Genomic DNA, 26,345 nt, shown 5'->3' with positions numbered 1-26,345 from the left:
TCAGCTTCTTTAAGTCCTGCATCCTAAATGGCATTTGATGTGATTAGTACCTACTGAGAAGTGCCGTTCTCCAGCAGTCAGACATCTAGACTTTTTGTAAAGGAGAGGGGAGCGCAGTAACCATCTCTGCACCATTGCTGACATACGGAGTTAATGGGGAGATGTGATGAGTGGGAGAGGATAGGCTTCCCTTCCTTGTTTTAATGGGAATAGACTTGATCATTAGACATTTATAAATGATGCAACCGAAACACCCCTTTATCCCATCAGGCCTTTAACCTCCGCTGTAGCCCTGAGGCTGTTGATTCTGCGTACTTCAGTAGGGGAACTAAGAAGCAGTTTTTATTTACGAGAAGTTCCCAATGCCTTTATGTGGGCAGCTGCAGGCTCCTTGCTCTGCAGTTGCCTACAGCAATGCACAACACACTGAACCGGTTTTCAAAGCAAAGGAGGTAAAATAGGACGGGGGGGAGAGTGGAAATACAGTGAAGAACATACAGTAACATCTGCTGGCAAGGAGAATCACCAAGGTAAAACCTTCTCCATGTAGCTGACATGGCCTCAGATTCCTTTACACGTTGGTGAACGTATGAGAGTTCAATAGGAATCCAACCCTCCCTTTACAAATCCCCTCCATGTCTCTGGCAGCCTGCCACTCAGCTATACTGGTTGAGCTCCCCTGTAGATGTCCAATGTCATTCTTCATTGCCCTCTGCTAGATTGAACACCTCTTTGCAAAAGTTTGAGGGCCTGAAGATGACATGCTAAACACAGGGGAAAGCCTGCAAGAGCCTGGCCCTGCTGCCCCCCTAGAAGTTAAAATTACAGCTATTCATGCATCCGACGAAGTGGGTATTCACCCACGAAAGCTCATGCTCCAATACGTCTGTTAGTCTATAAGGTGCCACAGGACTCTTTGCTGCTTTTACAGCTATTCAGAACAAAATCTAGTCACTGCCCTGCAATGCCTCAGCTACTCTTTAGCAGGCTACAGAAGTCTGTATGATTGAGATCAGTACCAAGAGCTCTACAGAATTGTGAGCCTTTGACTCAGCTAATCAGTAGAAGGGGGCTTGTTGAGCCTGCCAAACTACCCGTTTAGGGTCAACTCCCTCATCCCTCTGGAATGCTCAGTGCATCCCATCTTATTTACTTCAGACTAAGTTCTAAGGAGATATCTTTAGGTTCTTCAAGATGGCTGTCCCTGTGGGTGCTCCACTTTAGTTGTCTTGGCACCCTGCACTTCTAGTCGGAGACTTGTGGTAGCAATGTCCCAGTTGGTCTCGCACACGCAGCCATTATCCAGTTCTTTCCCTACCCCAGAGGATCGAGCAGAACCTCTGAAGTAGAGGGGAGGAGGGTGGGTAGTGGAGCACCCACAGAGACAACCATCTCCAAGAATCTCAGTTACTGCACAAGATGAGTAAGCTTCTCTTCTTCTTCAAGGAGTGTCCCGGTGGGTGCTCCACTTTAGGTGACTGAAGAGCAGTGCCCCTCAGTGGAGAGAAGGGGCTTCGGAGTCGGTGTATGTACGGTGAAGAGCACTGATCGTCCAGAGTGAGCGGCTGCAGCTGACTGCTGCTCCAGGGTATAATGTTTGGTGAAAGTATGGGGCGATGCCCACGTAGCTGCTTTACAAATGTCAGTGATGGGTACATGTTTGAGAAAGGCTATGGATGTGGACATAGCTTTGGTGGAGTGTGTGCGAAGTCCAGAAGGAGCTTGCGGATTGTAATTTTGGTAACATAATTGGATACAATTAGAGATCCATTTAGAAAGTCTCTGTTTGGAAATGGTTTGGCCTCTTGATCGTTCTGTTGTGAATACGAATAGCCGGGACGATTTTCTGAACGTTTTTGTTCTCTCTATGTAGAACGCTAGCGCTCTATGTACGTCTAGCATATGAAAGGACGCCTCCCTGTTGTCGGCATGCGGCTTGGGGAAGAATACAGGTAAGTAAATGCGTTTGTTGAGATGGAAGAGGGAGGCGACCTTGGGTATGAATTTAGGGTATGAGCGTAGGATGACTCTGTCCTTGAGGAATTTGGTATAAGGTGGGTGTGCCATTAGGGCACCCAACTCTCCCACCCTTTGTGCTGATGTGATCGTTACTAGAAAGGCAACCTTCATAGATAAGTGTAGGAATGAGCAGATCGCTAGGGGTTCAAAGGGTTTCCCCATTAGGGCACGGAGAACGAGGTTGAGGTCCCACTTAGGGGTCGGGTCCCTTAATGTGGGATAAGTGTTCTCTATACTCTTGAGAAAGCGTTTAGTCAGTGGATGGGTGAAAACAGTGAGTCCATCCACCTTGTTGTGAAAGATGGTGACAGCTGATAAGTGCACTCTGTGTGAGCTAGTCAAGAGGCCCGATTTTTTTTTAGTGTCAATATGTAATCAAGGATAGTGGGTAATGGGGCCGATCGTGAAATGATTTGCTTGTCTCTGCACCAGACAGAGAATCTATTCCACTTGTGTGCATATGTTTTTCATGTGGAGAGATGTCAGCTGATAAGTAGAATGCCTTGGACCTCCTTAGAAAAGCACGTTTCAAGTTCTGTCATCCCTGGATTAGCCAGGCCTTGAGACCAAGTGTTGGAACGTTGGTGGGACGGAGGCGTTCTGTATCCTGGGTCAGTAGGTGAGGCAGGAGGGCAAGGGTTCGTGATCTGACACGTGTAGGACACGACTCAATGGGGAGATTGGGGGGGAAGGCGTACAGGAGCAGGGCCTCCCATTTGATAAGGAAGGTGGCTCTGAGAGAGTTGTGTCCCAGTCCCGCTCAGGAGCAGTATTGTGGGTAGTGGCAAAAAGGTCTATTGAGGGGAATCCCAGTTGTCGGAATATAGTTTGCAGAATTTGTGGGTCTAGTTCCCACTCGTGCGTCTGTGAGAAGTTCCTGCTGTGGCCCTCTGCTGTGGCATTCTGGTTTCCAGGTAGGTAGGATGCCATGATGTGTATGTTGTTGGAGATGCATTACTGCCAAAGGTGAACTGCTTCTGTGCAGAGCAGATAAGATCATGCCCCTCCTTGGCGATTTATATAAAACAGTTGCCAAATTGTCCATGAGAATCTGGACAGTTTTGTTGCGGATCAGGGGGAGAAAGTGATGGCAGGTGTTTTGAACTGCTCGGAGCTCCAGTAGATTTATGTGGAGATTTGACTCCTCTAGGGACCATCAGCCCTGGATGATGATGTCGGCCAAGTGTGTGTCCCCTGTCCTACCAAAAGAGGCGTATGTGGTGATCGTAACTAATGGGGTTTCCCGTTGGAAGGGAACGCCTAAGCAGACATTTGTTTTGTCCACCATGTGAGCGAGTCTTTCACTCTGCTGGGCATTGTAAGCCGTTTGTTGATCGAGTGTCTGAGGAATGTATACAGTGCGTAGCCAGGTTTGTAGACATCTCATATGCAGCCTGGCATGTTTCACAACAAACGTAGTAGCCGACATGTGTCCGAGAAATTGTAGGCATGTTCTGGCGGATGTTTGTGGACTGTGTCTTACTCTTACTGTCTTACTTGTCAAATGTCTGAAATGGGCCATCTTGATCATCACTACAAAAGTTTTTTTTCTCCTGCTGATAATTGCTCATCTTAATTAATTAGCCTCTTAAGAGTTGATATGGCTACTTCCACCTTTTCATGTTCTGTATGTATATATATCTCTCATTACTATATGTTCCATTCTATGCATCTGAAGAAGTGGGCTGTAGCCCACGAAAGCTTATGCCCAAATAAATTTGTTAGTCTCTAAGGTGCCACAAGTCCTCCTGTTCTTAATAATAATATAACATATGGAGGTATACCTATCTCATATAACTGGAAGGGACCTTGAAAGGTCATTGAGTCCAGTCCCCTGCCTTCACTAGCAGGATCAAGTACTGTCCCTGACAGTTTTTTTTGTTTAGTTTGGTTTTTGTTTGTTTTTTTGCCCCAGATACCTAAATGGCCCCTCAAGGATTGAACTCACAACCCTGGGTTTTAGCAGGCCAATGCTCAAACCACTGAGCTATCCTTCTCCTGGGATTAGGTTTGTTAAGGCAAGAAACTGTGGTTGGGGTAGCCGTGCTGATGCTGTGACACAGTCGAGGTGTGCCCTTGTGAAGTCTAGTTGTGGGGTTTGGGTCAGGGTGGATTTCTGTAGGTTGGTTTGTAACCCTAGGTTTGTAAATAGGGTTAAAGTGGTGTGAGTAGCGTGGACTGCCTTGTCTTATGTTGGTGCTTTTAGCAGGCAGTCATCTGAATAGGGGAATGTGGTCACATCTTGCCTGCGAAGATGCACTACTGTAACGGCCAATACTTTGAAAAAAATACTCTTGGAGCCGTGGCAAGGCCGAAAGGAAGTACCTTGTCTTGGTAGTGTAGGTTGCCCAGACTGATCGTAGGAATCTCCTGTGCGCTGGGTGGATAGTGACGTGAAAGTAAGCGTCCTGTAGGTCAAAGGCCGAGAGCCAGTCTCCTTTCTCCAATGCCAAAATTATGGCTGCTAGGGTTACCATCTTGAAGCGCTGTGTTCTCACAAACTTGTTCAGTTTGCGCAAGTCCAGAATGGGCCTCCATGCACCTGTTTTCTTTGGACTGAGGAAGTAATTTGAGTAGAACCCCCGATCCCTGTGCTGAACTGGTATTAGTTCCACAGTACCTAATTGCAGGAGATGGTGTATTTCCTGCTGTAACAGGTACTCGTGAGATGGGTCCCTGAAGAGGGACGGGGAAGGAGGGTGGGTAGGTGGAATGGAAAGAAAGGGAATGGAACAGCCCTTCTGTATAATTTCCAGAACCACTTGTCTGAGGTGATGGTTCTCCAGACTTGGTAAAAGGGTGTAAAGCGGGCCCCAAATGGGCTGGAAATGAGAGGTGACTGGATTGGAGAATGTGGGGCTCTCGTGTCCTCGACCAACACTCAAAACATTTGTCTAGCAATGGATGGCTCAGATGTAGACAGCATCTGACGGCGTCTCGTCTGGCACTGCTTGCGGCATTGGTCATAATGTCGTTGAGGCTGGGTGTATGGGGGAGGGCAGAATCGTTTGTTGTAGAATCTGCCATTTCTTTTTGTTTGCAGGAATATAGATTCCAAGTGTCTTTAGTGTCGCACAGGAGTCCTTCAGGGTGCGTAAGGAGACGTCCGTGCTGCCTGCAAACAATTTTGGCCCCTCAAAACAAGTCCTCTACTGTCGCCTGAACTTACCTGGAGAAACCAGAGAGATGGAGCCATGAAGCCCTCCGCATGACAATGGACGGGGCGATGGAGTGAGCCGCCATGTCAGCAGAACCCAGAGAAGCCTGCAGGGCCATTCTGGTGATGAGGAAACCTTCAGGTATATCGGCCTTATATTGTTCTTTTTTGTCAGCTGGGATATGCTCAATAAAAGGTGACATCTGAGAAAAAAAGTGTGTGTACTTGGCCGGTAACGCAGAATAGTTTGCTATACGAAACTAGAGGGTCGCCGATGAATAGGCTCTCCTGCCTAAGAGGTCTAGGCATTTCCAGTCTTTATCATAGGGGGTGGTTTTGGTCTGATGTTGCTTCCCCCCTTTGATTAACTGCCTCTACCACCAATGAGTTTGGGGTAGGGTGGGTAAACAAAAACTCAGCTCCTTTAGTCAGCACATAGTACTTCTTGTCAGATTGCTTACAAGAAGATGGGTCTGTGGCTGGAGTCTGCCATACGGTTTCTGCAAGGTCCATGATGGCAGCATTAATAGGATTGCTATCTTGGCTGACTAAGCAGCTTGCAATATATCTGTCAGCTTATGTTGAGTCTCTGGTAACTCAGCAAGTGAGATGTCTAATGAATCAGTTACGCTTTTAAACAAATCCTGAAAGGATTTGAAGTAATTTCCCAACATGGGGGGAGGCGGCATTATTGTTTCATCCAGAGACTAAGTTGGGGTGTGGGTAGGTGGGAGGGTGTCACCCTCTGGCCTGTCAGCAGATTCTTCATGTTTCTCCTCCAGCAGTTCTGGGGAAGCTGGAGCAGATGGCGGAGACGATCGCTGTGTCCTGGACCTGGATTGGAGAGCTGGATGTTCCTGGCTCTGTATAATGCCCAGGGGTCCCAGTATGCCCATTTCTGTCTCCACTTCCTCCTCTTCATCACTGGAGAGGGGAGGGGCCGAGCCAGTGGGTGTAGTGATAAAGCTTGGCCCTGACCTGGCTGGGGTGCTACCATTTCCAAAGAGTGGAGTTCCCAGGTGGAAGCAGTGAGTAGGTCCGCCTGGCTGACAAACTGTCCTGGTACCGAGAGGCTCGGTGCTGGCAGTGCAGGCAAACTCAGGCTGGGAACCAGAGGGAGCATTGTCGGTGCCACAGACTTGCCATATTGTATTGGTGAAGCAAGTGGCGCAATAGCGTTGGCTCTGTGCCTGAGGTTTCTGTTTCTCGGTGCTGAGCTAGGAGGCTTAGTTTTGCTGCTATGAGAGTGAGACCGCACAGGGACTTTTGCTCCTTGGGACATCTCGGTACTGGATGGTCCCGGTGCCTCGTGGTTCGGCGCTCTGGATGCTGTCGGTACCGGGGCAGTTTTTGCGGTCAGGGATCGCTTTTTGGAGGCAAATCCTGGTGTGGTGACATGAGACCACTTTTTTGTGGCTTTGGTAGGACCAGGGTCCTTAGCAGCCATTTTTGCAGAGGACCCCATATCTGAGGCAGCTGCAGGTGAGGACTGGTGAGGTGGTGTCCTGGAGTCAGGGCCAGAGGAATCTCTCCATCATTAAAAGTTTTAATTAGAGGTTCCTGGCCTCTCTTGTCCACACTGAGTTTCTTGCAGTGGGGACACTGTTGGATAACGTGCGTCTCCCACAGACAACAGACACACTGCGAGTGGCCGTCTATCACTGGTATTGAAAGTCTGCAGGTCAGACAGTGCTTGAGACCTGGAGAGCCAGGCATGTCCAAGAGGCTAAGCTGAATAAAGAATGAGAATAGTCCCGGTCTAATGACTCTTCAGCGACTGCCCGCCTGAGGTGGGGAGAAAAAAAAAGGGGAAAGTTTTTGTTTGTTTGTTTTTTAAATGTGAAAACAAAAGAAAATAAATGGAGAGATAAACGAGGAAAATAAGCTGAGAAAAGGGCAGAGATTAAAGGAATATGAGAGCGGATAACGGTGCTGCTCTCGTTCTGACCGAAACCAAGGGCAGTAGAGAAGGAACTGGGTAATGGTTGGCTGCGTGCACGGGGTAGCTGCTCAGAGTGGCGCAAGACGGCTGCCACGCATGCGCGGCCAACCGGGGCACTGCTACCACAAGTCTGCGACTAGAAGCGCAGGGCGCCAAGACACCAAAAGTGGAGCAACCACAGCGGCACTCCTCGAAGAAGAACCTGTTACTTCTTAACTTAAACCTGTTCCTAATAGACTTAAATAACCCTGCTGTAAACCAAAATAAAGTCCTACACAATCTTTCATGTTAGTTTAACAAAATGTGATAAAAAAATCACACCTTAAGTTAAACTTTCATGTAGACAAATCCCAGGACTGTAGCTCTCAAATCACACCTAAAGGAACTGGTTGATTTGATATGTGATTTATAGACTTCCACTTTGTTTCAGAGAGCAGAGTCAGATGGACCCCACAAGACTGACTGCTAGACAACAGAGGTAAAAATGTTTTCTTTAGCCCCCCCCCTTTATTAAATTAGATCATTTTACTGTTACAGTTTCAAAGCAACAATGTGAACCCACTGAGGCCCCAAAATTGAAAATGAATGCAGTTTAGGATAACATTTTCCAGTGTATCTGGGTTCTAAGTAGCTGTTAAAAATGAATTAAAAGACCTACCATTGCATTGCTAAATGTATTAACCTTTTACCATTTTCAGTCTGACCAGAAGCTATTTTAATGGGATGTATTAAAAACCTAAGGTGAAATCTGGGCCCCACTGAGGTCAATGGGAGTTCTGCCATTGATTTCAATGGGGCTAGAATTCCACCTTTAGTATACAGCTTCATCTGACTGATCTGTAACCACATTTAACAAGTTAACATTCCAGCTGACAGTTTCCAAAGTTACTAGCATACAAGCTGAAGTTAAAGGGACACTCAAAAGAGTTTAGGCCATGGATAGATTAAACACAAACTTTACAAACAAATAGAAATGTTTTCATGATTTTTTAAAAAATATTTCAATTAAAAGAGCTTCATTTGGATTGAAAACAAACAACATCACTGCACTACAGCATGAGAAACTGGAAGTGAAAAATGACCAATCTAGCTTCACTGTCTATATTGTTTGAAGTTGAGGATGGGAGAGAGGGTGAGGAAAGCAAACTGCTTTTACTACTGTAGTTAAAATTAAATTGGATCTTTTTCTTTACATGCGTTTCAAAACAGGTAAGGGCTAACCACTGTCCCTTCTAAAAAAGGAGTAGGTTAGCTATTAATTATGAGCACCACAGAAAACAATGTTTTTAAAGTGGGAATAAACTGTGGGGGAGGGGAAGGTGGAGAGGGTTGGGGAGAACAAAGTGTTTATTCCCTGGTGCTATTAAAACCCCATAGATCCATATTCATTTGAGGAAAGATTTCCTTCCATAAGAAAGACAACTAGAATTGGCAAACTGATGCAAAATATTTATTCCAAGTTAGTTATTTTTTGATGCAGTAGTTTTTTCCCCTCATACAGACTCAATGTGATAGTCACTTTTTTAAATCTGTAAATAATGTTATCAAAATAATCTTAATCTTTGAAATCTCACAAAAAATTTATATTTTACAATCCACCCTGAATATCAAGGCTGCAAGAAGAAGAACACAAACAATTCCTATGTCCAAATATTTTACAGCTGTACCCATAAAAGAAAACCACAAACGCCTGGTTAAGTGATGAAGCTCCCCGAGCCGCAAAAAAAAATAAAAAATAAAAAAGTCATGTTGTTAGCATTAATTTAACACAATTAGAACGTCAATAGCCATTTTGTCATTGACAATGATTGTTTTAGCACATTGTTACCGCGCAACATTATGTAATGCAGGCGGCATTATTAGACGCTTGTTGCAAAGATCAGTCAGTCACCTGTATCCTGCTTACAAGACTGAACTTGTGCATTGCCTGATGAGGGATTCTCATCATAAATTTGCTAGCTGCACAAACTTCTATTAAGCAGAAGGGCAAAACCAAAAGAAAAAGCTAAACAAGCCAATTTCTCTCTTCTTTGGGATACAATTATTTCCCTTGTGCATGAAGTATTCAACAACAAAAGAAAAACTGAACAGACTGGAGACAGAATAAACTCTGTTTAGTTTATACAACCCCAAACACACGTTGAACTATGAACTGAGTTTATTGGGTTGGTTTTATTTGTTTTAAATGTTTTGTGCCCACTTTCAGGCATCGTCATCTGACGTTTCGCTGCTACTAGTTTCTGTGTCTGAGTCCTCCAACTCTGTCTTAAAAGTGCTTCTCCAGTGGGAGAACAGGCTGGAGCTACGGCCCTGAAGAAATCCATTCTTCCCAAATCCATTTCTTCTTAGCTACAAGAAAGAAACATAAATAGATAAAAAATTGTGAAGAGTCAGGGTCAGTGACAATATACATGTTTGTCAGTATATCTATTTTTCTAGTGGGGACAATATGTTTGTAAATTTTTCCCACTAGACAATCACTTTAAATCAATACACAAGTTCTATTTAGTTCTTTGTAATTCAGAACAACAGTCAAAGGTGTGTGTGAAATAGGTGAGGAAGAAGCACCATCATTATGGCAAGAGCTGTACTACACCTGCTCTGATTTAAGTTGGAACTCTCTGAGCTCATCCTCAGTGAGGGGAAGGTAGTTCTCATCATTTTCAGGATACTCCTGCCATCCCATTGCTTTCAGTAACCTGAGTCATGAAAAAAGGGGTGAGGGGTTAAAAAGAATCAAAAAGGCAAATGGAAAAGTCAAATTTAACCAGGTGCATGATAAAGTGTGAGATTTTTCTACTCAACTACTACGATCCCTCCAGGAAGGGTTTTCTAGTTTTAGAAAACGCTATATAAATAATATATATAATAATACTTTGCATTTAGACAGATAAGGAAGGTAAGAAAGGTGGCTAATGAATAACCCAGGGACACAGAGAAAGTATGCATGGCAGCCGAGAAAACACTAGAACTCAGGATTTCCTTATTCCTGGTGCCCTGATTAAACAGCTAGCTCACACTCCTCTGGCTCACACAACCAGAATGCATATTTAGACCTGCATGCAAGTATCTTCTTCCCACTTCTCATAGCTTTATAGGATTTGGGGCAATTTCTTATCAAATTAGCATACTGACAAAGCACAGCAGCATTCCAAGAAGAGTTGGGAGGAGAGATGTGGTGATATGTCACCCACCTCTGCACCCCTACATTTGGAAGTCCCTTTTGCAGATCAAGCAGAATAGCACTTGAGATTCTGCCTGGCCACCTGGTATGGGAAAGAGCTAAGCCAGGCAGCACTAAATGACGTATGGATGCAAAGCTAGAAGAGTGCTAGAAGGTTAATTACAGAACTTCTGTAAAATCTTGGCCCCACTGAGTTCAACGAGGCCAGAATTTCACCCCAATATTTTACTTTCTGCCAGCCCCAGTGCCATAAGAAAGCCACACACCTGCAGCTCAGAATATGCAAGACTATTGTTTTCTGGAGAAGAGAATCTTCTAAGCACCTGCCTTTTCCTCACACAATGTGACAAAATGATTTCTGAGACATCTTCAGCCCATGTTCTGCTGTTGCCTCACCTGTGTTCTGCTTCCAGTGAATGAGACAGGTTCTCCCCCTCCTCCATCAAAGGGAGAGAAAGGCCATTCTGATGGCAATTCTCTTCCCAGTTTTCCTTTGGTTCTGGTGTGCTGCTGCCCTCCATCTAAACAAAAAATGTAAGTCAAATCACATCATTGAGAGACTGATCCTTCATGCATACAGCACAGTTCAAGTCTTGAAGCTAGCGTTCTTGAGTGGATGACTCCAGAGAGAATAAAACCCTTTACCTTAAGTCAGAGCTTCAGAGCACGAGTTGGTAATAACAGAAAGCAGTTGCCATCAGACATTGGTGAGGTGAGAGGGGCAAAGTGAGTTTGGTGGGCTGCAGTTTAATTTTTAAGGGACAAATGTCCACACCACATTACCACCATTATGGATTCAGAGATGCCAAAGACTCTATGCGCCATGGAGACTGCACTCTGACCCTTAGAGGTGTCCTTCTACATTAGGACAAACACTGGTAGAGCGAGGCACCGTCCTACCGGATGTGCAGAGCGTGTTCAATTTGCCAGGTCTGTCACGCCTGCACTTTCACCAGGGCCGAATTCATTTAAACTACTCTGGGTCCAGTGTAGATTTTCTCAATGTACAGTTTGTTGAACAGAAAGTAAACGGAAGTTGCAGTCTTTTTAAACTATGCTACCAGAACTAAGCTACATAAATGGAGATGTCAGTCCTGCAATGATATTTACAGAGTAAGCATTCTTCTAAAATATTGTTCCTTCCCATTTTTTAGAAAGCCCTCTTAGAATCCTGCCAATTCTAACCAAATGTTGCCCTTTTCCCTTTGCCATATATTTTAATTTTCTTCCTGCATTTCTTTAGGTCAGTGTTCTTCATTGCAAGGCCCGCGAGCCGGTGGCGGCTCCCATCGACCCTAAGTGCGGCTCCCTAAGTTCCCTCTAAGCTGTGTGGCCGTGCAGCAGGCTATAAATAGCCGCACAGCAGCTCTAAAGGGCAGCACAGCAGGGACCTAGAGAGGTAGGGGGTAGGCGGGAACTGGGAAGGGGAGCAAGCTGGGGCTTGCAGGGCTGCTGTGGGCCTCTCCCCTTCCCCTGGAGCTCTGTGCTACCTGCCAGCAGGGGACCCTTCCTCCGAGCTCTGTGCTACCTGCCGGCAGGGGGGACAGAGGATCCCTTCCCCCCGAGCTCCGTGCTGCCTGCCGGCAGGGGGACAGGGGGCCCCTTCCCCCAGAACTCCGTGCTGCCTGCTGGCAGGGAGAGAGACCTTCCCTGGAGCTATCTGCTGCCAGTCCTCTGGCCCCAGCCCTGGGGCAGCCTGCCTACACCCCAAACTCCTCATCCCCAGCCCCACCCCAGAGCCCGCATCCCAACCCTCTGCCCCAGCCCTGAGCCCCCTCCCAACACCCCAAACCCTTCATCCCCAACTCCACCCTAGAGCCCTCACCCCAGCCAGAGGGATGAAAAGAAAACAAAGGTACAAACTGACCAACGAACATTTGGATGGCTTACTAGGATTGCGATGACAGATTACAAATATTGCATGAACAAAGTCAAGGAGGAACAGGCACAATTTCGTTCATCCAGTTTTTAAAGTAAGTTTTGCATTATTCTGCTCTTTAAAAGTTTACTCACATAGGTGCCTTGTTAATTCCATATATTTTCCTGGTTATTTTATAAAAGGAGTATTGTTTTATTGTACAAGTAGACTTCGTTTTAGTTGCACGAGTGGCTCTGTAACATTACATCATTAAGGAGTAGTAAGCATTGTGTTAATTTAGTAGTCGATGTGGCTCTCACATTGAAGGTTTTTTGCCAAAGTGGCCCCCACTTCAAAAATAGTGAAGAGCACTGCTTTAGGTTATGGCTTTTCTTTGTTTCCCATCCTGTACCGATATGGCAGCACAGATACAAGTGCTCGTTAATTAACAGCTACAGATGATCTAGCAGAGGCAACATGAGAGTTCAGAATGTTTGTGTTTAGGATCTACAATAAGTTACTTCTCTAACCCCATTCTGGAGAGGAGTTTTCCTAGGGAAAAATGTCAAGACATTTTAAAACAGATCAAAAATATGAGGGCATTTTAAAATAGATAGTTGGCAGGAATGTACTCTGGCACATGGCAGCAGCCTAGAATGGAAGCCATTTGCAATTCTCTCTCTTGTGGCTACCGCTCAGGAAGCAGGATTTAAGCTACTACTGACCGTTCGGAATCTCCTTAGTTCCAGTACCAGAAGCCTACATTTCTCTATCCAGAGAAAGATAAGTTCTACTCCCTACATATGTGGCTAGTTGGCAGCCATGCTATCGCTGTGTAAATATGAAGCCACAATTTTTATTTATTTATTTTTTTAAAAAACACACTGGTATAGTGTCTATTTGAAGTCCCTTAAAATATACAATTCCCAGGAAAGAAAAGTGGGCAGTCCTCTTACATCCTCCAACTTGTCACATTCTCTGTTCTCTGTGATCTCTCCATTCCTGTCATCTTTCAATGCCTTCAGGAATTCACTTTTCTTATCGGCGGTGCGACGCATCAGCTTAGTCAGACGTGAAGAACTGATCTCGATGGGAGGGGTGGTGCTGGAAGGACTCTGGAGAAGTAAGGTGGAACACATTAGAGAACTTACCAAATACCAATTGAAGAAAAGCTGGGTCTGAGCCCTGATCAGGGTTTGTGTACACACCTTTTAGGACTGTATCTCCTGAGCTGACTGGCAATTTCCTACGCGTACTCAGTTCAGATTTCTACCAGAGAACTTGGCTGCACTGTTCCAAATCCACTCCCTTCCTCCTCACCAACCTGGAACGAATGTCTCCAACCAATTCTTACTTTCTGCTGCTGCAACTGTTTCTTCATCTCCACTAACTCAGGCAGTCAGGAATTTAACATGCTTCTTCTGCTCCTCACATAATATGCTTCCTGGTAATGTGAGCTACCTCACAGGCTCCCTGTCCGGTTAATTCCATCTCTGCTCTTGGAATGATCCAGGACTATACTGCTGATTCCTGCCTATTAGCAAAATCATTCCCCCAACTCCTGTTCTCTATGTCAACTAAAAGGTCTATCCAATTAAATTAAACAAAACTGATCTCCGGAGGTCTTCAGTAGTATTTATGACATGTGGTGGTATCCAATAATATGGCAGCTAGCTCTCAATGTAGTTAACCTGTTTCATTTTTATTGGTGGGATTTACAATAAAAATAAATTGGGATTCTAGCCTCCTGACTTCCCCTCTGCCCCGAGTATTTGTCTGTTGTATTCATGTCTGGTGGTCCTTGCAGAAGACAGGAATCCTATTCTCATTAGTCTGGACTCTCCACTGAAAGGAGAGGTCACAATAACACATCAGAATCTCGTACACAAAACAATCCCTTTCCTTCACATAAATTGTGAAAGGAGGGAAAGAGAAATCGAAGCATGTAAGAGAACAGAACAGGGGCATACTTAAATAGTTCCTCATTGCAGGAGTTGGAAGAGCCTTGCAGCACCATTTTAGATTTTTTCTTGGAGCTGAAGTGCTGCCTACTGACACAATCCTTAGGACGCCAAAGAAAACTACTCTGCAAAATATGCTTATGGTACAGCATACAATCCCTCTGAGCGGAAAAAAAGGCAAAGAAAAGGGATCTCAAAATATTCAGCTGCTTGGATTCCTTGTTCCTAAATTACACATAATGCTAAGATGAAATGAACCTCTCCTGGAGAAGTGTATACTATAAACACTGGCATTGGATAGTAACATTCGCCAGGCAATTATTCCAGTTATCGCCTAGTACAGCACTGAGAGGAGCAAACAGGTGATTGTGAAACTTCCACAGCCAATCTGAGTGACTGTCAGGATAAAATGAAACCCAGAGTAGTATTTAAAATTCTCAGTGTGGTCATTAGTTTGACTGTACAAGTGACAGACTATAGACAGACTAAGAAAGTCTGACATTTCTAGTAGACTGGAATACCCATTTAACATGACAGCCAATAAAACACTCAAGCTCCATGCTAGAACAGCCCTTTTCAAAGACACCTATACAGAAATGCCAACAGACCAAGAGCTCAATTTTACAAATTTTAAGGGATGAGAAAAGCAGCTGTAACAAGTGATAAAATTCTCAAATTCTCCACCTTAACTTTGACTACACAAAGCTTTCAACAGATTTACAATAAAAAAAACCAATATAAGTGCACATTGCTTATTGATTTATTTATTTTACAATCATCCTTCCCTCACTGCCTCTTCTAAGTCAGAAAGGAAAGACAGGTGTATGGGTCCTGGAGGTATCTGAACCAGGAGATCTCATATGAGAGAGTTAGGCCTGATATGCTGAAGAAAGGAGTTTTAACAATGACAAGTTCATTTTCAGTACTTTGCCTCTAAGATTGTAGAATATTCTCCTAGGGGAAAACAGTGGAAGAGCCATCCCTTAGGCTTTTAAAAGCAAACTGCATAAAGCACTAAAAGTGCACTTATAGGGAAGAATCTTACACTAATCCTCAGGGAGATCTAGGAGGACTCTATGGTAATGTCAGTGTTCTACTTTTACAGAGCTTCTCATTTTCAGAACATTTTACAAATATTAACTGATCACTCTTCAACACCTCTGTAAGGTAGTTATTATTGCCATTATAAAGATAGAGAAAGAAGCAGAGATTAAATTACTTTTCCCAGGTCAGTGGCAGAGGTGAGATTAAAATTCATGGGTCCCAGTCCTGTGTTTAGACTAAGATTGTCAAACAATTTTTTTTAAAAGAAGCATGTGAAATAAAAGACTAGGCATTACAGTTCAGTTGTAGCTTGGACAAACTTAAATGATTTCCAGTTTAACTGGATATAACTACTGATGTTATGGGAACACAGGATGGAGTGACTTTCAGACGAGTTTCTTCTATTAATTTACTAACCACTCAGGGTACGTCTATACTTACCCGCTGGTTCGGTGGCAAGCAATCGATCTTCTGGGATCGATTTATCGCGTCTCGTCTAGACGTGATAAATCGATCCCGGAAGTGCTCGCAGTCGACGCCGGTAATCCTGCTCCGTGAGAGGAGTAGGCGGAGTCGACGGGGGAGCCTGCCTGCCGTGTGTGGACCCACGGTGAGTACCTTTAAGTTCGAACTAAGATACTTCGACTTCAGCTACGTTATTCACGTAGCTGAAGTTGCGTATCTTAGTTCGAACTGGGGGCTTAGTGTGGACCAGCCCTCAGACAATGCTGGTGGAAGTTCAACACAGAGTGCAATTTTCATAGCTTTAAGTATTACTAGTCTCTGTAGAAAGACTGAATTACAGGCTCTCTCTTGAGTGTCAGATTAATACCCTACAAACCTACATCCTTGCTGGCCAGAGACTGACAGCAAAAGCTGCCTAGGACAACAAATTACAGAGGCTATATGCAGTACTTATTGTACTGGATAACAAGTGCATTTAACTTTGTTTTGGTATTACTTACCTGAAGGTGGAAGCTTATCTGAATTATGTATTTATGTTCCAGTAGTGCCCAAAGTGTGCTAGGTGTTGTACAGACATAAGGGAAAACAAAGTCCCTGCCCCAATGGGCTTACAATCTAAAACAACAAAGAGGTAGGGTGAGGGGAAAGAATACAACACAAAAGCAAAGTTGTCAAGGAGATGACTGGCAATTTTGTTATTTCCATGGGGTTTTTTTATTACATAAAAACCAGAACTACTCATCTATATACCCATTATTAGTGGGCTAATTTGGAAACCTCAGTTTTGTGTTTTGCACAGAATTGTCTCTCATGATCAAAAGAATATCCCAGTATCTTACACTCAAAGCCTAGGGCATGGATAGTCAACAGGCAGACCACAGGTTAAATCTGGACCGCCAGACACTTTTGAACATACTGCTAAATCTTTTTATTTACTTATCATAATTGTTATTGTGGTGTGAAAAATGTTTCTCAGGAGTCTGGACCTTGACCAAAATATTTGGACATTGACCAAGAAATAACTGACTACCCCAGTGTAGGGGTTCAAAAATGGTGAAAGTTCAGAATGAGTAAAAAAAAATCTATACAAACTTTAAGATCCACAAAGATGACAAAACCTTCCCAGGAATACTTCTGATCTCAAAACAAAAGGTTAATAAGAGAGAGAGCAGCCTCACACAAGAAGGATTCTCACTTTTGTAATAGCAACATTTCTGCCGAATATGCAGGTGGGGCATTCACCTCTGGCTGAGTAAATACATCACCATTGTTTATTAAAACTAAAGAACAGTGTCAAGATACGACTTGTTTAACTTCTTCCAGCATTCCAGATTATTTAAACTGAAAATTTAAAGATACAGAAAATCATGGCCAAGCAGTGACTAGCAATTGTGGGTGTGTCAATTTTTGGTACCCAATTGACTCCTTAAAGAGAGCAGATTTTCAGAGGATGGGAATGTGGTACTCTAAAGATCAGATCCCTTTTAGGTATCAAGCAGAGTACCCAAAAATGGAGACACTCTATCACTAGTCATTTCTTAAAATCTTGTCTAATTTTTCCATGATTTATATTGTTTACCCTTTGGTACTTTACTTAGTTTGGACACAAACAGACCAGTTTAATTTTCTGGTTTTTACACACTAACACAGGGGTCGGCAACTTCTGGCACACGGCTCGCCAGGGTAAGCACTCTGGTGAGCCGGGCCAGTTTGTTTACCTGCCACGTCCGCAGGTTCAGCCGATCGTGGCTCCCACTAGCCGCGGTTCGCCGCTCCAGGCCAATGGGGGCTGCGGAAAGGGCGGACAGCACATCCCTAGGCCCGCGCACGAACACAAAGCCATAGTGTTTTACTTCCCAACAGTGCAGGGGAAGTTTTAATGTAAAATTGTTTAAAATTCATGGAAATGCTTCATTATTAGGGTCTGCTGTTAGTAATTTTTTGCCCAAACCCAGCATTTTGGATGTAAACTATTTGGAAAGCAAGTCCCTTTTAGAGTCATACCACCTACACAAATAAAGGGCAGAAGAGGCTACCATGAATAGACTGCTGAAACGCTAGTAAATTTTAAGTCCAAAGAATTTTCCAGACACTTAATCTATACATTAAGACAACCTTGTAGATGAATACTGGGGTACATCCTCCACCATCAACACTGACAAATGACACAATAGCTGAAGAGGAACGGTACACACATCTGTACATCCCAAACCTTTTGAACTGTTCCCAAAGCTCACCACATGCATTGCTAGTAAAGAGCTGTGAGCAGGAAGAGCAAGAACACAAGACAATCTAGCACCCTATTTTAAAGAGTGGTATAGAATTCAGGTCTTGTATGGTGTAAATTCTGGTGCGCACTAGCGTGCCATGCACTAACGGGCCTGTGTAGACCCTGCTAGCACTGAATCATAGAATCATATGACTGGAAGGGACCTCAAGAGATCTTCTAATCTAGTCCCCTGCACTCAAGGCAGGACTATGTATTATGTAGACCATCCCTGTCAGGTGACTGTCTAACCTGCTCTTAAAAACCTCCAATGACATTGCTCTAAGAGTTCCCTAGTGTGTGTTAATATAGTCCCCCATTTTAAACTCTTTTGAAACGTATTCATGTGGGGAACTTTTAGTGTGCACCAGCAGGGTCCACATGATCTAGTTAGTGTGTGACACTAACACACACTAGAATTTACACACACACCCCCATGTGTACTAAGGGTATGTCTTCGCTAGCAATGTTAAAGTGCTGCCGCGGCAGCGCTTTAATGTGGCCGTGTAGTCGCGGCACCAGCTGTAAAAAAACCCACCTCCACGAGGGGAGTAGCTCCCAGCGCTGGGAGTGTGGCTCCCAGTGCCGGTGCACTGTCTACACTGCCACTTTACTGTGCTGAAACTTGCAGCACTCAGGGGGCTGGTTTTTCACACCACTGAGTAAGAAAGTTGCAGCGCTGTAAAGTAGCAGTTGTGTAGAGAAGCCCTCAGCGTTAACTTTCAGTTCACAGCTCTCACATAGCAGGGCTGGTGTCTGCACTCTGGTAATGCAGCTGATGGTTTGGACATTGTTTCTGGGCATGCCCAGTTAGTTCCTAAGATGCTCTTAAAATGTAAAAGCAACCATACCTTGTATGATGGTGATGAAATTACAGCAGATCTAGCCAAAATCTGCGGGTAGCACACTTTACATCAAGACAGACAGACTTCCAAGAGCATTCCCATTAATGTACAAGGGAACTTAGCTCAACATGCAAAGACCATACAAGTGATTGAGTACTCTTCAAGTGTTCAGAGCTGTATAATATGAATAGAAGAGCTCTCATGGTACTTAAATTATAGAAAGCAACATTAGTTGGAAAAGGTCCAATTCTATCCCCAACCCAACCCCTTACCTCTTTGGGAGAGGTGAGAACTGAGCCACTCGCCAGTACCGCTGGTTTGGTTACAGACACCGGACTGGTAAAGGCAGAGTCACGGCTGGAGGAAAGCGAGCCTGGTTTATGTTCACTTCTGTTAGCTTTCCATGGACTTGGCTATATTGAAGAGAACACAATACACTAGACAGTAATGGTACGGCACAAGAATGGGTTGCTTGCAAGTGGTAAAAAAAATCAAAGCAACATCAAATTGACTTAATAAGGTGTCTGATTAATTGAACAAATTATCTTCTCCTGCTCCAAAAAAATGGCCTCAAATCCCCCTTTCATCTTAATCCTGAGAATCCCCCATTCCTGCCCTGCTGAACCACCCCGCCCACAAATACCCTCTAACTGCTTCACAGCTATCACTCTTCTAGCAAAGGATTGGTTGGGACTATTATAAACAATTAAATGCTCCACCATTAGTTGGAGGAGTCACCATTGAGAGATGCAATGTATTACACAACTGCTCCCAGCACAGGAAGTGAGAGACCATAATAAAATTCAAATTTCTTACACAGTGCTAAATACCACCACCAAATATCTTGCATCACTCAACAGGAGCTTCCTCTGGCCACAGGGAAGAAGCTTTAAGGCATGAATGCAAGACAGGAAGTCCCCATGTTGCAAGGAAGATACTCCTAATCCCCATGGAAGGGTAAAGGAACAAAAGTTTGATTGCACCCTGCTGTTTAACAAGACACAGAAGTCAACGGATATACTAAAAATCCAGACAAGAAGCCCCAAAACTTACCGAGTGAGAAGCCAGGTTACTGGAGTACGGAAGCATGTAAACCAGCCCATTTTCTAAGCCAATCCACATGCAACTACTCAGAGTACGGCAACTTCACCCAACTAGTATCCACCATCAGGATCTATCTGCATCTATTATTTGATGGCCAAGCAATAATTGCAGTTGCAGAAAGCTGCTTCATGATAAATGTCTTCTACTTGGAAAAGTATCATCTTGGACCTCTCAGCCAAGAAGGACAAACTGTGCAACAACGGTCCCCAAATGAGAGAGATGGCACGAAGCAGCACAGGAACAAGACAGCTGAGGAATAATTTTTTATTTATTTTTTTTTTAAAATGAAGCTGTAAAATTTAAGTATTCTGAATTTCTGATATCAATGCTCATCCAGGATTTATCTGGGATTTAAGGGCTGGTCTACACTGGGTGGGGGGGAGGGGGGGGGAAGATTGATCCAAGATACGCAACTTCAGCTACGCAAATAGCGTAGCTGAAGTCGAAGTATCTTGGATCGAATTACCTGGGGTCTAGATGGCACGGGATCGACGGCCGCGGCTCCCCCGTCGACTGCGCTACCGCCCCTCGCTCTGGTGGAGTTCCGGAGTCGACGGTGAGCGCGTTCGGGGATCGATATATCGCGTCTTAACGAGACGCGATATATCTATCGCTACCCGCTGATACGGCGGGTAGTGAAAACGTACCCTAAGTTAAATAGGAGTCTAAAATGGATAATGTACTTTGCAGAAAAGGACAGCAGGAGCCACTGTTTCTCCGTATTTCCTCATTTGTTTCCTTGGTGTATATTTCTTCCTTCTTATATTTTGCTGACTACTCACCCTTACTCCCCCCACTGGTAAAAACCGAATCCCTCTCCCCATTCCCTAATCAGAAGGGACACGATGCTGGAGGTGGACAACCATCGATTTGCCACTCAAAGCTGAGGAGAGAGAAGCCTGGGCTGGCACACTGAGGCCGCAGCCCTACTACACCTTTGACTTTTACAATGTCCAGCTATGTTAGCAGCCACACAAAGAAGGGCAGGAAAGATTTTCAGGGAGCCACCAGTAGCTTTATTTGCTATGCAGCAATATGCTTGCAGTGAATCAGGGGAAGTTGCATCAACCTGGGGTCCTGCACCTTCCCTCTCCCACATCGATCACATCCTCTGGCTTCGGCTCCCCCTCTCATTGACTAGTCCGATGCCTCCCCCACAGGTTAGAAAACTGATTTAGATTGTAAACTTCCTGGGGTAGAGCTTGTGCCTTCATTTCTGTCTAACTAGAGCAGGGGTCGGCAACCTTTCAGAGGCGGTGTGCCGCGTCTTCATTTATTCACTCTAATTGAAGGTTTCGCGTGCCAGTCATACATTTTAATGTTTTTAGAAGGTGTCTTTCTATAAGGCTATAATATAGAACTAAACTATTGTTGTATGTAAAGTAAATAAGGTTTTTAAAATGTTTAAGAAGCATCATTTAAAATTAAATTAAAATGCAGAGCCCCCCGGACCGGTGGCCAGGACCCCGGCAGTGTGAGTGCCACTGAAAATCAGCTTGTGTGCTGCGTTCGGCATGCGTGCCATAGGTTGCCTACCCCTGAACTAGAGCATACTTCTTGCACTATCTCTTAAATAGGAACCTCTGAAAATGGCAGTCACATCAAAATGTCAATTTTTGCTCAAGAATCTGAAGGCACAATTCTCCGGTTAGTATTAACTGTAAGGAGTTTCTGTATGGAAGACCATAAGCAGATTAAGTATATAGAACACTCATTCCCCACTCCAAAAAACCCCAACACTGGTGAAATGGATTTCCACCTTTTTCACAGCTTATATTTCAAATCAAGTTCCTCTCAAACTCCCAAAAGCCAAATGTAAATTGCCACAACACCCCACTGGTGAGGCACAACACTAAATCTGGGGGGTGGGTGTTAGATTGTAAGCTGCTGGGGACAGAGATCATATTTGTGTTTTGTGTTTGTACAGCACCTAGCACAGCGAAAAGACCTAGTCGGAGACCAAGACCCAGGCACTACAATAATACAAATACTTGGAATGCTCACAATGACACTGAGGCCCATTGGTGCCAACAGGTTAATTGTTCTTTACAAGCAACTACTGTCAGACCTGACAAACTCACTACATCTAATATACCACTTTCACAGTATTTATTAACTAAGGGTAGCATGTGAGGTCTGTATTAAAAGCTCTTAATTTATCAATACTCACTGCAAGGTGTGTACACAGTTAATATTTAAGGAATAACCTAACTACACCTCTACCCCGATATAACGTGACCCGATACAACACGAATTTGGATATAATGCGGTAAAGCAGTGCTCGGGGGGAGGGAGGGGCGCTGCGCACTCCGGCAGATCAAAGCAAGTTCGATACAACGCGGTTTCACCTATAATGCGGTAACATTTTTTGGCTCCCGAGGGCAGCGTTCTATCGGGGCAGAGGTGTATATTGAAAACTACGCCTTATGGTCCCGGAGTAAAAGTCTGTCACCAGGGAATCGTGTTTTGGTGATGGCCCATTCAAGCAGAAGTTGTCCTCACCCCTCCCTGGTCAGCTGGTGATGTAATGCAAGGTTCAACTGTCTACCCTTGCCCATCCCAGAACAGTTGGAAAACTATCAAAGCCAACTGCAAACAATCAAAACCACTTGGAGGTAAAAAGGAACAGTGAAACAGACAGGGGATCACCGGACTGTGAATAAAGACAAAAGACAGATTCAGTATATCAAAGAGTGGAGAAAGACACACTGAATCCATTCACTGAGGAGACATCTTGTTGAGCATGGGGGTGTTCAGTGAAAGATTGGATTCTGGTTCCTGGGAAGCCAGTCAGCTCTGCAACAGACTGAACGATGTGGGGGAAACTGACTTTGTTAGATAGGAAAGGTAACCATTAAGTGTAGGCCCTAGTTTGCATTTTATGATTTTGTTTTGTATTGTAACCATTAGTTTCCATCACACACTTGTTTCTAGTGGAATTTATACATTCATACTAAACCAAAAGAAGGTTTATATAAGTGTTCAGTTCTATGTGTTATACAGGAGCTGTGATTTAAGGTAAAGCAGGTAAACTCGGGTACACTGTTCCTTTGGGAGCAGAGAATCTGGGATTTCCATGAGTAGCCAGTGTCAGGGGCAGGATATCACAGAAGAACATTTCAAGGGGACTGGGGTTCATATTTTGTTAACCTGCAAGTCAAAGACGGAGCTACCCTAGCTCAGAGCGTGCTTGAGTGGCTGACAGGCCAGCAGTGTTAGAGAACTGACACTCAGCTACCAGAGGCGAGACTCCCTCTCACTGGAGGCAGGAGGTAACAAGGTGACACTCAATCCTGGGTACCCTGAACACTCATCTTTGTATCATTCTGCACAGACTATTATAGCTGTCCCCTGTTGAGACAGGATGCTCAGTGGCTGCTAATGATTATTCATATGGCTTTCACCAAGGGGCAGTTCAGGTAGAAACCCAAAGAAAAGTTCTTCTTGCTATGTCTGGGGGGTGGGTGGGGTGGGAGAAGGTGTAAGAATGGAACAAGCAGTCTAGTGATTAGAAGGTCAACGGAGACAGCACTTCTGGGTTACGTTTATAGGCATGACACCAAAGCCGTGTCTACACTATGTGGGCTACAGCACCACATCTATGCTGCTGTACCCCATAGTGTAGATGCATCACACACTGACAGAAAAGGTTTTTGCCCTCACTCTAGGAACTCTACCTCCCTGAGCAGTGGTCAGTTGACCTCACTATGTCTACCCCATGGTTTAAAGCCAGCAGAGCGGTGATGCTCAGGGATGTGAATTTTTCACTCCCCTAAACAATGTAGTTATGTTGATCTATATTTTTAGTGTAGACCAGGTCTAACACAGTTTGACCTTGGGCAATTAATTTATCTGTGTCAGTTTATCCACCTGAGAAATAGGAACCTGTGGTACTTGTTGCCAGAAGATGTTGAAGGCCAAAACTATAACGGGGATCAAAAAACAATTGGATAAGTTCATGGAGAATAGATCCATCAATGGCTATTAGCCAAGATGGTCAAGGATGCAACCCCACACTCTGGTTATCCCTAGCCTCTGACTGCCAGAAGGTGGGAGTAGACGACAGGGGATGATCACTTGATGTTCTGTTCATTCCCTCTGAAGCACCTGCCATTGGCCAATGTTGGAAGCATACTGGGTTAGATGGGTCATTGGCCTGACCCAGTTAAGACGTTCTTAAGTTGGAATACACTCCTTTCAGTGCCGCTGAGAATGTTTTAACACCATTTAGCGCTACTATAGTATTTTCCATTCCGTTGTGCCAGTGGTAGCTTTTCTAGTCATACAGGTCTACAGAGCCTTATGGATATAACCCACCCACACACATTGCTGCACCTTTGAAAAAACAGATTTCAGAGTAGCAGCCGTGTTAGTCTGTTTGCCAAACCCCAAATATATTCCAAGTCCCCGCTCGGCCACCAGGTCAACCCAGTGGAAGCGGGCTGAAAAATTATTGCCGAGTCCAAATAATTTTTGCCAAGTCGGAAAAATTTTCCAAGTCCCCACTCGGCCACCAGGTCAACCCGGATGAAGCGCGCTGTAAAATTGTTGCCGAGACTGAAAAGTTTTCCAAGTCCCCGCTCGGCCACCAGGTCAACCCAGAGGAAGCGGGCTGAAAAATTATTGCCGAGTCCAAATAATTTTTGCCAAGTCCGAATAATTTTTGCCAAGTCCGAATAATTTTTGCCAAGTCCCCGCTCAGCCAGCAGGTGAACCCGGAGGAAGCGGGCAGAAACATTTTTGCCAAGTCCAAAACATTTGTGCCGAGTCCTAAAAATTTTTGCCGAGCCCCAAATATTTTCCAAGTCCCCGTTCGGCCACCAGGTCAACCCGGAGGAAGCGGGCTGAAAATTTTTTGCCAAGTCCAAAACATTAGTGCCGAGTCCTAAAAATTTTTGCTGAGCCCCAAATATTTTCCAAGTCCCCGTTCGGCCACCAGGTCAAGCCAGAGGAAGCGGGCTGAAAATTTTTGCCGACAGAGAAAAATTTTTGCCGAGTCCGAATAATTTTTGCCAACTCGGAAAAATTTTCCAAGTCCCCGCTTGGCCACCAGGTCAACCCGGAGGAAGCGGGCTGAAAAATTGTTGCCAAGTCCAAAACATTTGTGCCAAGTCCTAAAAATTTTTGCTGAGTCCAAAACATTTGTGCCGAGTGCTAAAAATAATGCCAAGTCCAAAATATTTTCCAAGTCCCCGCTCGGCCACCAGGTCAACCCAGAGGAAGCGGGCTGAAAATTTTTTGCCAATTCCAAAACATTTGTGCCGATTCCTAAAAATTTTTGCTGAGTCCAAAACATTTGTGCCGAGTCCTAAAAATAATGCCCAGTCCAAAATATTTTCCAAGTCCCCGCTCGGCCACCAGGTCAACCCAGAGGAAGCGGGCTGAAAAATTATTGCCGAGTCCAAATAATTTTTGCCGAGTCCGCATAATTTTTGCCGAGTCCCCGTTCGGCCACCAGGTCAACTCGGAGGAAGCGGGCTGAAAATGTCTTGCCACGTCCAAAACATTTGTGCCGAGTCCTAAAAAATTTTTCTGAGTCCAAAATATTTTCCAAGTCCCCGCTCGGCCACCAGGTCAACCCGGAGGAAGCGGGCTGAAAATTTCTTGCCACGTCCAAAACATTTGTGCCGAGTCCTAAAATTTTTTGCCAAGCTCCAAATATTTTCCAAGTCCCCACTCGGCCACCAGGTCAACCCGGATGAAGCGCGCTGAAAAATTGTTGCCGAGACTGAAAAGTTTTCCAAGTCCCCGCTCGGCCACCAGGTCAACCCAGAGGAAGCGGGCTGAAAATTTTTTGCCAATTCCAAAACATTTGTGCCGATTCCTAAAAATTTTTGCTGAGTCCAAAACATTTGTGCCGAGTCCTAAAAATAATGCCCAGTCCAAAATATTTTCCAAGTCCCCGCTCGGCCACCAGGTCAACCCAGAGGAAGCGGGCTGAAAAATTATTGCCGAGTCCAAATAATTTTTGCCGAATCCGAATAATTTTTGCCAAGTCCGAATAATTTTCCAAGTCCCCGCTCAGCCAGCAGGTGAACCCGGAGGAAGCGGGCAGAAACATTTTTGCCAAATCCAAAACATTAGTGCCGAGTCCTAAAAATTTTTGCTGAGCCCCAAATATTTTCCAAGTCCCCGTTCGGCCACCAGGTCAACCCAGAGGAAGCGGGCTGAAAATTTTTGCCGACAGAGAAAAATTTTTGCCGAGTCCAAATAATTTTTGCCAACTCGGAAAAATTTTCCAAGTCCCCGCTTGGCCACCAGGTCAACCCGGAGGAAGCGGGCTGAAAATTTCTTGCCACGTCCAAAACATTAGTGCCGAGTCCTAAAAAATTTTTCCGAGTCCAAAATATATTCCAAGTCCCCGCTAGGCCACCAGGTCAACCCGGAGGAAGCGGGCTGAAAATTTTTTGCCAAGTCCAAAACATTTGTGCCGAGTCCTAAAATTTTTTGCCAAGCACCAAATATTTTCCAAGTCCCTACTAGGCCACCAGGTCAACCCC

The 26,345-nt window shown here is 44.7% G+C and overlaps 1 protein-coding gene across 3 annotated transcripts in view; it reads right to left on the bottom strand.

Annotated features, from left to right (window-relative positions):
• Nucleotides 1-8,546: 8,546 nt before the first annotated feature.
• GPBP1L1 (GC-rich promoter binding protein 1 like 1) overlaps nucleotides 8,547-26,345 on the bottom strand; it is a 56,132-nt gene continuing 38,333 nt past the window's right edge. For 2 of the 3 annotated variants that reach the window (XM_026651937.2, XM_026651936.1), the window contains exons 8-12: nucleotides 19,014-19,154; nucleotides 13,117-13,275; nucleotides 10,699-10,823; nucleotides 9,715-9,817; nucleotides 8,547-9,467 (exon numbers count right to left, since the gene is read on the bottom strand). In XM_026651937.2, coding sequence (XP_026507722.1) covers nucleotides 9,321-9,467; nucleotides 9,715-9,817; nucleotides 10,699-10,823; nucleotides 13,117-13,275; nucleotides 19,014-19,154 — 675 coding nt within the window. In that variant the 3' untranslated portion in view covers nucleotides 8,547-9,320. The remainder of the gene's footprint in view (nucleotides 9,468-9,714; nucleotides 9,818-10,698; nucleotides 10,824-13,116; nucleotides 13,276-19,013; nucleotides 19,155-26,345) is intronic. The other variant, XM_026651938.1, reaches the window with a different exon arrangement.

The sequence above is a fragment of the Terrapene carolina genome, unplaced genomic scaffold (genome assembly GCF_002925995.2).
Source record: "Terrapene carolina triunguis isolate 2854851 unplaced genomic scaffold, T_m_triunguis-2.0 Scaffold110, whole genome shotgun sequence".
Taxonomy (NCBI): Eukaryota; Metazoa; Chordata; order Testudines; family Emydidae; genus Terrapene; species Terrapene triunguis.
This window is presented reverse-complemented; position numbering and strand designations above follow the sequence as displayed.